The sequence below is a fragment of the Nicotiana attenuata genome, unplaced genomic scaffold, assembly GCF_001879085.1.
Source record: "Nicotiana attenuata strain UT unplaced genomic scaffold, NIATTr2, whole genome shotgun sequence".
Taxonomy (NCBI): Eukaryota; Viridiplantae; Streptophyta; class Magnoliopsida; order Solanales; family Solanaceae; genus Nicotiana; species Nicotiana attenuata.
Genome location: NW_017675389.1, coordinates 10,518 through 23,545, shown reverse-complemented (window position 1 = coordinate 23,545; position 13,028 = coordinate 10,518). Strand labels below are relative to the sequence as shown.

The window sequence follows — 13,028 nt, the reverse complement described above, 5'->3', positions numbered from 1 at the left end:
GTACTGAACTACGAATTGCCCTAATAAAAAACGGGTCGTCTTCTTCCCACAGACAACGATCTCCATTAAAAAATCAAACTCAAAGTTTTCTGGTCCCCCACCCCGCCTACAATTTAAAAAAAAAAAATTTCGGCCCCATCCGTCCCATAAAGAGCAAGAAGTGTAGGTCCCACACACAAAAGAAGTTTTGGATTGCGTGTTTCGGGTGCAAAAATTCGATTTCAATAATATTTACATCGAGGTATTTCAATTTAGTTTATGTCGAAACTCATATAGTCATGCATTAGTATTGTTTAGTATGTTTCCATGTGAATTTTTGTTATGTTAGTGTTTAATTTTGTTTCTTTTATATACCCGGTTTGATTTATTTGATATCCGAATTTATGTTATGTTTGTGACCAAAAATGCTACTTGATTGTTTGTGTTAAATAATATTATTTATTTTGTTTATTTGTATTGTTGATGTTATGTTCATATTGTATAGCCTTATAGCGTAGTAAAATATAGTGTCTTTTAGCGAAGTAAAATATAGAGCCTTTTAGCGAAGTAAAATGTAGAGCCTTTTAGCGCAGTAAAATGTAGAGCCTTTTAGCGTAGAAATTGAGACTTATAATAATTAAGAATTATTCGGTGGTACCGGGCGTCAAAAATCAAGCCTGGAACCCATACATAACTATTGTCTCCAATTTCAAAAATCATACTTAATTTAATTTATTAAGTTAATAAAAATCTAAAAATGGAGAAATTGAGACTTATAATAATTAAGAATTATTCGGTGGCACGGGGCGTCAAAAATCAAGCCTGGAACCCATACATAACTATTATCTCCAATTTCAAAAATCATACTTAATTTAATTTATTAAGTTAATAAAAATCTAAAAATGTTGAAATTGAGACTTATAATAATTAAGAATTATTCGGTGGCACCGGGCGTCAAAAATCAAGCCTGGAACCCATACATAACTATTATCTCCAATTTCAAAAATCATACTTAATTTAATTTATTAAGTTAATAAAAATCTAAAAATATTGAAATTGAGACTTATAATAATTNTATTTACATCGAGGTATTTCAATTTAGTTTATGCCGAAACTCATATAGTCATGCATTAGTATTGTTTAGTATGTTTCCATGTGAATTTTTGTTATGTTAGTGTTTAATTTTGTTTCTTTTATATACCCGGTTTGATTTATTTGATATCTGAATTTATGTTATGTTTGTGATCAAAACTGCTACTTGATTGTTTGTGTTAAATAATATTATTTATTTTGTTTATTTGTATTGTTGATGTTATGTTCATATTGTATAGCCTTATAGCGTAGTAAAATATAGTGTCTTTTAGCGAAGTAAAATATAGAGCCTTTTAGCGAAGTAAAATGTAGAGCCTTTTAGCGTAGTAAAATGTAGAGCCTTTTAGCGTAGAAATTGAGACTTATAATAATTAAGAAGTATTCGGTGGTACCGGGCGTCAAAAATCAAGCCTGGAACCCATACATAACTATTATCTCCAATTTCAAAAATCATACTTAATTTAACTTATTACACTAACACAAACAATTAATTTTGTTTAAATTATAGTAGACGACATGGCGTTTCCTCCGCCTGCGCATCCTGGACCTGCCGAGGATCAGCTACTAGTGCTGCAGGGCGACCATAGGTCATCCTATGTTTGGGAGGGACAGCTAGCGATGCAGCCTCTCCGCCCAGGAGGCCTGATGATTTGTGGGAGTTTATTGCGGAGCATCGTTTCCATCCGCGTGTAGTAGAGATCCTCCAGACTTCGGGATTATATACCATTTTTCAGCTTGGACGGATGCAGCTTGATTGGTCGCTCATCACGTCCTTGGTAGAGCGGTGGCGACCGGAGACGCATACATTTCACTTGCCCACTGGAGAGGCTACTATCACGCTGCAGGATGTCCAGGTTTTATATGGACTGCGCGTAGAGGGGCGCGCCTTCACACTGCCCCACCACTGGAGAGGGATGACACGTGCACAGTTGGCGGACATGATGGGGCAGTTGACTGGTTCGAGACCGCAAGGTGACCGGGGTGGCAGTCGCGTGGCTTTATCATTCATTAGAGATCAGATGGCGGTATTGCACCCAGATATTACCCACGAGACAGAGCATCTTTGGATTCAGCGGTACACTCGGTTGGCGTTGCTCCTGCTTTTCGGGTGTGTCTTGTTTCCGGACACCTCGGGGAACAAAGTGAGTATGAGCTTTCTTCATTGTCTTGAGCAGCTGGATGAGCTACCCCAGTACAGCTGGGGTGCTACTGTTCTGGCGTATCTCTATAGGAGCATGTTCCGCGCGAGCGTAGGTCCAGCGGTTGATATATGTGGTTTTCTGCCCCTCCTTCAGGTGCAAAAAATTTCCGAATACATTGTTTGTTACCCCAAATTCTATATCGTGAAATGACTCATAAATTTACATCAACATTTTATCTTAGGTTTGGGCCTGGCAGCGGATCATGCCGTTGCAGCCACCTCTACCAGTACTTCCGCCCGGTCAGGATTATCCGTTTCTCCCTCTAGCTATCAGGTGGATTCTCCGGCGTGGGAACTACCGAGGGACGGATGCTCACCATAATCTCCCCCTTCTTAGGGATGTGTTAGATATGTTGGTGGACGGACAGGTAAATATGTACCTATACTTGGTTGTTTTAAATTGAGTTGTGTTTTGCGTACTCATTTTTATGTTACTATTGGTAGTTCATCTGGACGCCATACAGCATCGAGTTGCTTGGTCACCTACCCCGCTTGTTGCTCAGTCGACCGGTTGATTTGGAGCACCTCCGTCCCGTTGATCTTCTGGGATTTTGTTGAGTATCATGCCACGGAGCGTGTGCTTCGACAGTTTGGCCGTCCTCAGGCTATACCGAGGGAGCCTGGATGGGAGCCTACTCACTATCAGCGGGACGACCGTTCGAACATGGACCGACAGTATGTTGGGTGGCTACAGCAGCAAATAGCTTATTGGGAGGACTGAGCTTAGCGCATCCCACTACCACCTACAGTTTTCCAGGAGGCCTCTATTCAACTGTATGATGGGTGGTACCGCCGCCATACTCGATTGATGATCGGGAACCCCGTGCATGTACTTGGCGAGCGCTACAGACCGTACGCCGGGAGGCATGAGGCACTGGTATGTTTTTGTGACTTATTAATATCTTATAATTGTGATATAGAGTTATTTAATTACTATTTGAAATGTTTCACAGGCTATTGGGCATCATCGCATCTACTAGTCGGGACAGGAGATGCAGCAGCGTTCGGACATCCCTGAAGTGGTTGAGTATGGCCGGGAGATGGCCCAGATGGCTCGTCTGACACTGTTGCAGGCGAGAGATGCCGAGAGGTTAGACCATGAGCCTCAGTATGTGATCCACCGTCCCCGGCAGTTCATGCAGTATGTTTGTATGACTTTAATATTTCAATTTGTTTTCTTTTCCTTAAATCGCTGCCATTAATTAATTGTAACTTTCTTATGCAGTCTTCATCTCAGCCCATCTTTGAGGACACTACATGCGGTGATGAGCACACCATCGATACATATACCCAGGAGGTCGACGAGACCATGGTGAGAAAATATTTTCTTACTTAAAATAATAGTACATTCTGTAGGTTAAGATAATAATACATTTTCATAAAATAATACATTCATACATGCTAAGATTACTTCTTGTTTTGTAGGTTACTCACGGCCCGACGGCCTATTCTTTCGATCCCTGCCAGTTGTGGTGTTGATGCTGCTGCACATCCTCACATAAAGAGGCGGCTTGATGATGATGATCCAGATAGTGTGCCCGGGCGACAGGGGATGCGACTTAGGCCAGCAGCAGCACTAAAGCACACAGGCTGCGGCACTCACTGATTTGCTTATGTATTAAATTTGTGTAAATAGTGCTTTATGTAAACAATAGTAACAACTATCTTTTGACAACAATTTTATTTTAATTGCGTTTGAACAACAATTTTACTTAAACAATACAACTCAAACACAAACCTTACAAACCTAACACATAAACAAACAGTACAACTAATGAAAGCACTTGACACAACAGAAACATGAAGATACACTACAACACACAACACGTAAATGTCATCGCTTAGTTACGATCGCCTAGTATTCTCTCCTTAATCCTCTCGAGCTTTCTTTCCAATTTCTTTTTCTCTTCTTCCACCTCCTTGATCTTCGCCTTCAACTCTTCAATTTCTTGTTTCGATTGGCGCTGTCTGTCCCACTGCCCATTACACACATCTTGAAGATGATACACCTGGTCTTTGTAGTATTCCTGCTGACATGGTTCATCAACCCATACCTTAAAATTGCATATAGGTACGTCGGGTTGCCTATAAAACTTGTTCATGCACGCCCAGTAGCGACGTCCAGCTTCTTCCCATTCATCGTACATCATGCTTTTGTTTCCACATTCGCACTTTGGGCAACGAAAGGGTCGTACAGACATTTCTTAAAGAGAAGTTTGGTTTTATGGAAAATCTCGATTATAGGTTCTTTTGAAGCGTAGAAAATAACTCGAACGAGCTTGTTATTTATAGGCAAGATATCAAATAGATCGTAGTATTATACTGCGAATTACAAACATGACAACTCCACAAAACGTAGTATTATACTACGAATTACATAGACATGACAACTCCACGAAACAGGGTTTTCACATGCTTTTCAGCTTTTTCAGAACGAAATGACAACTCAATAAAACGTAGTATTGGAGTACGAATTACTTATTAAATTTCTCTGACACAAATTCGCAGTATTCAACATGCTTTTCAGCTTTTTCAGNAGGAGACTGATAAGATCAAATAGAAATTATAGCTCCTTAACTTTAATTGGTATTCTGTAGCTGTCGGATAGAACATATTACTTAAAGTGATAAACTTACATACGAATCAAATGGAACATATAGAGTTAAGCAAAGAAATTTAAATCAAATATTCTTAAAAAAGAGGATAAAATTCATAACTATTCTTCTGGATCTTATCATGCATCTTCTACTTTCCGGGTGGAAAAAAATTTCTCTCATAAGAAGGGTACACCGATGAATGCCTCATTGGCTTCGACCTTGCCACCTTTTGTCAAAGTTTATACTCAAAAAAAAAATTGACATCAAATATTAAGAACAGAACACACATTTGCAGAATTAGTTGAAATTAATTTGATCAAAATATCAAAGCTTTTTCACAGTTGAAACTATAGTTAAATCTTAAGTGTTTTTTGTCAACAACAACAACAACCTGGTGGGATGTGGGGTCTGGGGAGGGTTGGATGGTCAACTATTTTTGTCAACAACACATTATAGTTTGTATTCATTGTAAAATATAATTCTTGATAGCTGCTCAAGATGGAAGACCAATCTCACGTCATAGAATGAGTCATAGTTTCCAATATCAACCTGTAGAAGAAAACTTTTTCTTGATGATGAATTACAAAAAGGAACTTGTTAACTCTTAATGAAGCAGTATTTGAGGTTATGTAGTTTGTATTCATAGTGCTGAACTATTTTGTATTATGTTGTCTATGAACTAAAATAGAAATAATTATGTGGAGAAGTTGTACCCTTACAGTTCCTGATTCGATAGCAGCTAGGAATGCTGCGGGATCCACAGAAGAATTATAAGCCTGCGAGTTTGTCGCATCAGATTTAAGCTGATAGATATATTTACACTGACAGTGCTTGAGATACCCTTATAGTTTTTTTACTACTGAGTCATATATTAAACACATTGACGATTTAAATGCATACAAGGGTGAATCTTTTAGACTGATGAGCTCAAAGCACTTTGTACAAGGAAGATATCATGCCAAATTGTTATCATCTGTGGATGGTATGATTTGTAGAAGTAGCAAAGGACCAACCAATATACATGATTCAACCCACAGAATGTTCAGAGATATGGGCCTGACATGGATATTTTTACAGAATGCACTAAATTTAGACATGAGAAGTAGTCCTATCATTTTGATGTTGCCTAACAAGAAATTCTCCCAAAAAAATATTGAAACAGTATATCAGTTTTTCATGTTGGAGTTAAGAGTTCATCCAAGATATTCTTCATAGTGCAGGGCCAAATGAAATAATTAACAAATTTAGACAGAAATCATCAGTTTCCTATGATGCCATATGTTAAATCGTCAATTCATTTTTTTCGAGTGGAAGAGGACACAGAAATGCCATATTTCTAGAATACCCATTCAGTCATTTGAGAGGTTCTTACTACCACACTTGGTATAATTGGCTGCCTCTTTTATGCCTACCACGTCATGCCATTGACAAGTAACCAAGATGAAAACCTCTGCCACAAAGTTAAAGAGCTCAAAAACTGATTACCAAATTCATTGGGCTGATTATAGCAAACACATTCACGTGAATATGATAAATATCCCAAAAGAACTACATGATATAGAATGAAACAAGAAGGTTAAATAATTCATTATTCTCTAATAAAAAAGAAGAGGTAGACGAAAGAGATAACAAATACATGACATTCACCTGCAAAGCTTGGGCACCATCATGCAGGTATAAAATTGCAGCAGGAAAGGCAAGAGCTTAACGTTGTTTCTAGGAAGAGTCCAAAACTTAATTAATAATTTTTTGAACATAAAATATATTTTTCATGTTAAAAAAAAAGATACAATAATGGGTATTTCGCAGTTTTATACTGCGAATTGGCTTAACGGATTTTTTGCCGTTAAGGCGTTTCGCAGTATTAAAAAAAAATAATTTTTTTATGACATTTCGTAGTACAGTACTGCGAATTACAATTCGTTGTACTGAACTACGAATTGCCCTAATAAAAAACGGGTCGTCTTCTTCCCACAGACAACGATCTCCATTAAAAAATCAAACTCAAACTTTTTTGGTCCCCCACCCCGCCTACAATTTAAAAAAAAAAAATTTCGGCCCCATCCGTCCCATAAAGAGCAAGAAGTGTAGGTCCCACACACAAAAGAAGTTTTGGATTGCGTGTTTCGGGTGCAAAAATTCGATTTCAATAATATTTACATCGAGGTATTTCAATTTAGTTTATGCCGAAACTCATATAGTCATGCATTAGTATTGTTTAGTATGTTTCCATGTGAACTTTTGTTATGTTAGTGTTTAATTTTGTTTCTTTTATATACCCGGTTTGATTTATTTGATATCCGAATTTATGTTATGTTTGTGACCAAAGATGCTACTTGATTGTTTGTGTTAAATAATATTATTTATTTTGTTTATTTGTATTGTTGATGTTATGTTCATATTGTATAGCCTTATAGCATAGTAAAATATAGTGTCTTATAGCGAAGTAAAATATAGAGCCTTTTAGCGTAGTAAAATGTAGAGCCTTTTAGCGTAGAAATTGAGACTTATAATAATTAAGAATTATTCGGTGGTACCGGGCGTCAAAAATCAAGCCTGGAACCCATACATAACTATTATCTCCAATTTCAAAAATCATACTTAATTTAATTTATTAAGTTAATAAAAATCTAAAAATGTTGAAATTGAGACTTATAATAATTAAGAATTATTCGGTGGCACCGGGCGTCAAAAATCAAGCCTGGAACTCATACATAACTATTATCTCCAATTTCAAAAATCATACTTAATTTAATTTATTACACTAACACAAACAATTAATTTTGTTTAAATTATAGCAGACGACATGGCGTTTCCTCCGCCTGCGCATCCTGGACTTGCCGAGGATCAGCTACTAGTGCTGCAGGGCGACCATAGGTCATCCTATGTTTGGGAGGGACAGCTAGCGATGCAGCCTCTCCGCCCCAGGAGGCCTGATGATTTGTGTGAGTTTATTGCGGAGCATCCTTTCCATCCGCGCGTAGTAGAGATGCTCCAGACTTCGGGATTATATACCATTTTTCAGCTTGGACGGATGCAGCTTGATTGGTCGCTCATCACGTCCTTGGTAGAGCGGTGGCGACCGGAGACGCATACATTTCACTTGCCCACTGGAGAGGCTACTATCACGCTGCAGGATGTCCAGGTTTTATATGGACTGCGCGTAGAGGGGCGCGCCTTCGCACTGCCCCACCACTGGAGAGGGATGACACGTGCACAGTTGGCGGACATGATGGGGCAGTTGACTGGTTCGAGACCGCAGGGTGACCGGGGTGGCAGTCGCGTGGCTTTATCATTCATTAGAGATCAGATGGCGGTATTGCACCCAGATATTACCCACGAGACAGAGCATCTTTGGATTCAGCGGTACACTCGGTTGGCGTTGCTCCTGCTTTTCGGGTGTGTCTTGTTTCCGGACACCTCGGGGAACAAAGTGAGTATGCGCTTTCTTCATTGTCTTGAGCAGCTGGATGAGCTACCCCAGTACAGCTGGGGTGCTACTGTTCTGGCGTATCTCTATAGGAGCATGTGCCGCGCGAGCGTAGGTCCAGCGGTTGATATATGTGGTTTTCTGCCCCTCCTTCAGGTGCAAAAAATTTCCGAATACATTGTTTGTTACCCCAAATTCTATATCGTGAAATGACTCATAAATTTACATCAACATTTTATCTTAGGTTTGGGCCTGGCTGCGGATCATGCCGTTGCAGCCACCTCTACCAATACTTCCACTCGGTCAGGATTATCCGTTTCTCCCTCTAGCTATCAGGTGGATTCTCCGGCGTGGGAACTACCGAGGGACGGATGCTCACCATAATCTCCCCCTTCTTAGGGATGTGTTAGATATGTTGGTGGAGGGACAGGTAAATATGTACCTATACTTGGTTGTTTTAAATTGAGTTGTGTTTTGCGTACTCATTTTTATGTTACTATTGGTAGTTCATCTGGACGCCATACAGCATCGAGTTGCTTGGTCACCTACACGCTTGTTGCTCAGTCGACCGGTTGATTTGGAGCACCTCCGTCCCGTTGATCTTCTGGGATTTTGTTGAGTATCATGCCACGGAGCGTGTGCTTCGACAGTTTGGCCGTCCTCAGGCTATACCGAGGGATCCCCGATGGGAGCCGACTCACTATCAGCGGGACGACCGTTCGAACATGGACCGACAGTATGTTGGGTGGCTACAACAGCAGATAGATTATTGGGAGGATCGAGCTGAGCGCATCCCGCTACCACCTTCAGTTTTCCAGGAGGCCTCTATTCAGCTGTATGATGGGTGGTGCCGCCGCCATACCCGATTGATGATCGGGAACCCCGTGCATGTACTTGGCGAGCGCTACAGACCGTACGCCGGGAGGCATGAGGCACTGGTATGTTTTTGTGACTTATTAATATCTTATAATTGTGACATAGAGTTATTTAATTACTATTTGAAATGTTTCACAGGCTATTGGGCTTCATCGCATCTACCAGTCGGGACAGGACATGCAGCAGCGTTCGAACATCCCTGAAGTGGTTGAGTATGCCCGGGAGATGGCCCAGATGGCTCGTCTGAGCGAGAGATGCCGAGAGGTTAGACCATGAGCCTCAGTATGTGGCTCCAGGGGCCTACCAGAGGGGTAGGCCAGTCCCACGAGCCAGGGGTAGGGCACCAGCGAGGGGACCCCCACCAGGCAGGGCTGCCCCACGGGGTCGCAGGGGGCGGTGAGGAGGTGGCCAGCAAGGGGGCGTTGAGGTACCTGTCGACCCACCTGCCGATGCACATAACGAGGAGTTCAGAGCTCGGGGCTTTGGAGATGACCAGCAGGGTTATATCCCTCATGCAGATGAGCCTTCCAGCAGCATGCCTTCATATAGCCTTCAGCTATCTTTGCCAGCATCGCAGGTCACCCCGTCAGGAGCATTGTCGATCATGGGTACNAGGAGTTCAGAGAGTTGAAGATTTGGAGCCAATTGCCAATGCGGTCCGCGGTCCTTTTTATGCGGACCGCAACAGAAGCCACCGCGGCCGCGGTGCATTTTATGCGGCCCGCGGTGGCCAAGTTCAGAGAGCAGAGTTTAAAGCCAAGAAGCCTCATTGCGGCTGCACTCGATTTTGTGCGGACCGCACTACCTCGTCGGGGGTATTTTGTCCAGAAAATTTGGCCTAGTATAAATACTTTCTTTTCACATTTTTAGGTCATCTTTTGTAATCTGAGTTGGGGCTGAGCACGTGAACAAGTCTTTTGTTCCTTTTTGAGTAATTTTGGGTTACTAATACGCTGAATCTTTATTATCTTAGTTTGTAACTAATTATTATGGTTATTTCTTCATCTAATTTCTTGTTTTCTTCCCTAATTATGAGTAGCTAGACCTATTAGCTAGGGTTGTGGCTCAACTTTAGTGTGGGTATTTGATGGGTCTTGAGTTTTAAGGCTTGAATGTGTATGGGTGTTTGATATTTGGAACAATTTATGTTTTCCATGTTGAATTAGTGGTTGCAAACACTAATTTGTGCCTTTGTAACTTGAGTTCTTCTTGAGAAAGAGAACTTGAGTCTAGGAAAATTGGTCCAACAAGGAATTGGGGCGTATTCAAGAGATTGATAGCCCTAATTAAAGGGTTAAACCTAGAGATAGTAATACCCGACTTGAACCTCAATTTCTTGCTCAATTGTAATACCCAATTGGTCTTTAGAAAGTCAATTTGGGTAAAATCACTCAAACTACCGAGAGGTATAGAGTGAGAACTTTCGTGCATTGGTTATATCGTAATCCCCATCATAACATCCTTGCCTTAGACTTGAGAATCCATCAAATATCCTCCTAGGAGCGGGTCACTTCCCTAGTGCCTCTTTAACCTATTAGAAAACCCTTTAGCAATTACTCTTAGCTTAATTTAGCATCTTATTAGCATAATATTAGAATTAATCAAAAAGACCAACTATGATTGGAAGTGAAATTAAGAGTAGTGCACATTGCTAGTTTGGATAGGAAACCAACTCCAACTTCTAGCTCCCCGTGGATTCGATCCCGACCTATTCGGGTAAAAGCTGCATCGACCTGCTCTCGCCACTCTATAGTGGTACAGGGTTGGCACCGATTAGTATATCCGATGAAGATTGGGATTTCGAGCACCAACAAATATGTGGATATATACGACAATGGGTTAAAGATAATGTTCGCAATCATATCGTGAACCCGATATATGCGAGATCATTGTGGGAAAAGCTAGAGACTCTTTATGCTTCAAAAATCGGGAACAACAAATTGTTCCTACTAAAGCAATTGATGACCTTCAAATACAAGGAAGGCAACCCTATCCTTGATCACATAAATAATTTTCAGAGCGTCCTTGATCAGTTGTCTGGAATGGGAGTTAATTTTGATGATGAGATACAAGGACTTTGGCTTCTTAATACTTTACCAGACTCTTGGGAAACTCTTCGTGTTTCTTTGACAAATTTAGCTCCTGGAGGTAAGGTGACCATGGAATATGCCAAGAGTGGTGTATTGAACGAGGAAGTAAGGAGAAAATCTCAAGGTTCATTCTCACAAGCAGATATCTTGGTTACAGAAGACCTGGGGAGAGATAGAACAAGAGGCTCAAGGAATAGAGGTAAAAGTAGAAGTAAGTCAAGGTCCAAATACTATAATATTACATGCAACCACTGTGGCAACAAAGGACACATCAAAGGGTTTTGCCGCAAGTTGTTGGAAGACATTAGAGAAGGAAAGAAAGTTAAAAATAACGAGAACAATGTTGCTGCTATTGTTCGAGATGACCTTCTTTTTGCTTATGATGAAAACGTCATCAATTTTGTATCCCATGAGACGAGCTGGATAGTAGATTCTAGAGCTACCTCACATGTCACACCAAGAAAAGATTTTTTCTCATTTTATACTCTTGTTGATTCTGGAGTGTTAAAGATGGGCAATGCCAGTAAAGTTAAGGTGTTTGGTGTTGTCACAGTTTGTTTGAAAACTAATAATGGTTCAACGTTAGTTCTTCAAGATGTCAATCATGCTCCAGACTTACCTTTCAATTTGATCTCCGTAGGAAGATTAGACGATGCAGGTTACCATAATGCCCTCTTTAATGGCCAATGAAAGCTCACCAAGGGCTCGGTAGTAGTGGCTCGAGGAGTCAAGTCTGGTCAATTATATGTGACACAGGGATCTATTCTTAATGACTCCATAAATCTAGTGGAAAGTGATACTTTATCAGAATTGTGGCATCGAAGATTGAGTCATATGAGTGAGAAGGGGATTACGTGTTTGGCTAAGAAAAGTTTGCTTTCTAGAGTGAAACAAGCAATGCTGAAAAGGTGTATCCATTGTTTAGCTGGAAAACAGAAAAGGGTTTCTTTTCATAGCCATCCTCTCTCAAAAAAGCCCGATTTATTGGAGCTAGTACACTCTGATTTGTGTGGTCCTTTTAAAGTAAAGTCAAAAGGTGGCACTTTACTTTGTGACCTTCATTGATAATCATTCTCGTAAGCTCTGGTGTATCCTTTGAAATCTAAAGATCAAGCACTTTGCGTGTTTAAGGAATTTTAGGCCTTAGCTGAGAGACAGACGGGGAAGACATTAAAAGGTATTCGCACTGACAATGGTGGTGAATATCGTGGACCCTTCGATAACTATTGCAAGGAACAGGGAATTCGTCATCAGAAAACTCCGCCCAAGACGCCTCAATTGAATGGTTTGGCAGAGAGGATGAATAGAACTCTAGTTGAGAGAGTTAGATGTTTGCTTTCAGAGGCTAAACTCCCAAATACATTTTAGGCGGAAGCACTTAACACTGCTGCCTATGTTATCAATTTGTCTCCTGTTGTTGCTTTGGATGGTGATGTCCTAGATAGAGTATGGTTTTCCAAAGATGTTTCTATGATCACCTGAGAGTTTTTGAGTGTAAAGCTTGTGTGCATATTCCTAAAGATGAGAGATCGAAACTGGATGTCAAAACTAAGCAGTGCATCTTTATCGGTTATGGTCAAGATGAGTTTGGGTATTGTTGCGGTTCATCTGACCGTTTGGCCCATTACAAAGATTTCCTATCGCGGCCCTCTCAGGCGTGAAGTACTTTCCTCAAAAATATGACCTCCGAGGGTGATGCCCCCCAGTATTCGAGGTTGATTGAAAAGAAACCTTGGATACTGTTGAGTCCTCCTTAGGTAGCA

General features: G+C 40.6%; 1 protein-coding gene and 1 long non-coding RNA gene across 2 annotated transcripts; one reads left to right on the top strand and one right to left on the bottom strand.

Moving 5' to 3' along the window:
- Positions 1-5,157: 5,157 nt before the first annotated feature.
- Positions 5,158-7,384, bottom strand: LOC109220020. Its single transcript, XR_002067030.1, has 3 exons — positions 6,517-7,384; positions 5,583-5,645; positions 5,158-5,418 (listed from the first exon to the last, which is right to left on the bottom strand). It is a non-coding gene; the product is annotated as an uncharacterized LOC109220020 (long non-coding RNA).
- A 291-nt stretch (positions 7,385-7,675) lies between these two features.
- On the top strand, positions 7,676-9,806 carry LOC109220019 (serine/threonine-protein phosphatase 7 long form homolog). The gene is made up of 5 exons (XM_019384479.1): positions 7,676-8,455; positions 8,577-8,729; positions 8,806-9,237; positions 9,314-9,439; positions 9,642-9,806. Exons 1-5 carry the CDS (start codon positions 7,676-7,678, stop codon positions 9,804-9,806), a joined length of 1,656 nt encoding a protein of 551 aa, XP_019240024.1.
- Positions 9,807-13,028: the final 3,222 nt, after the last annotated feature.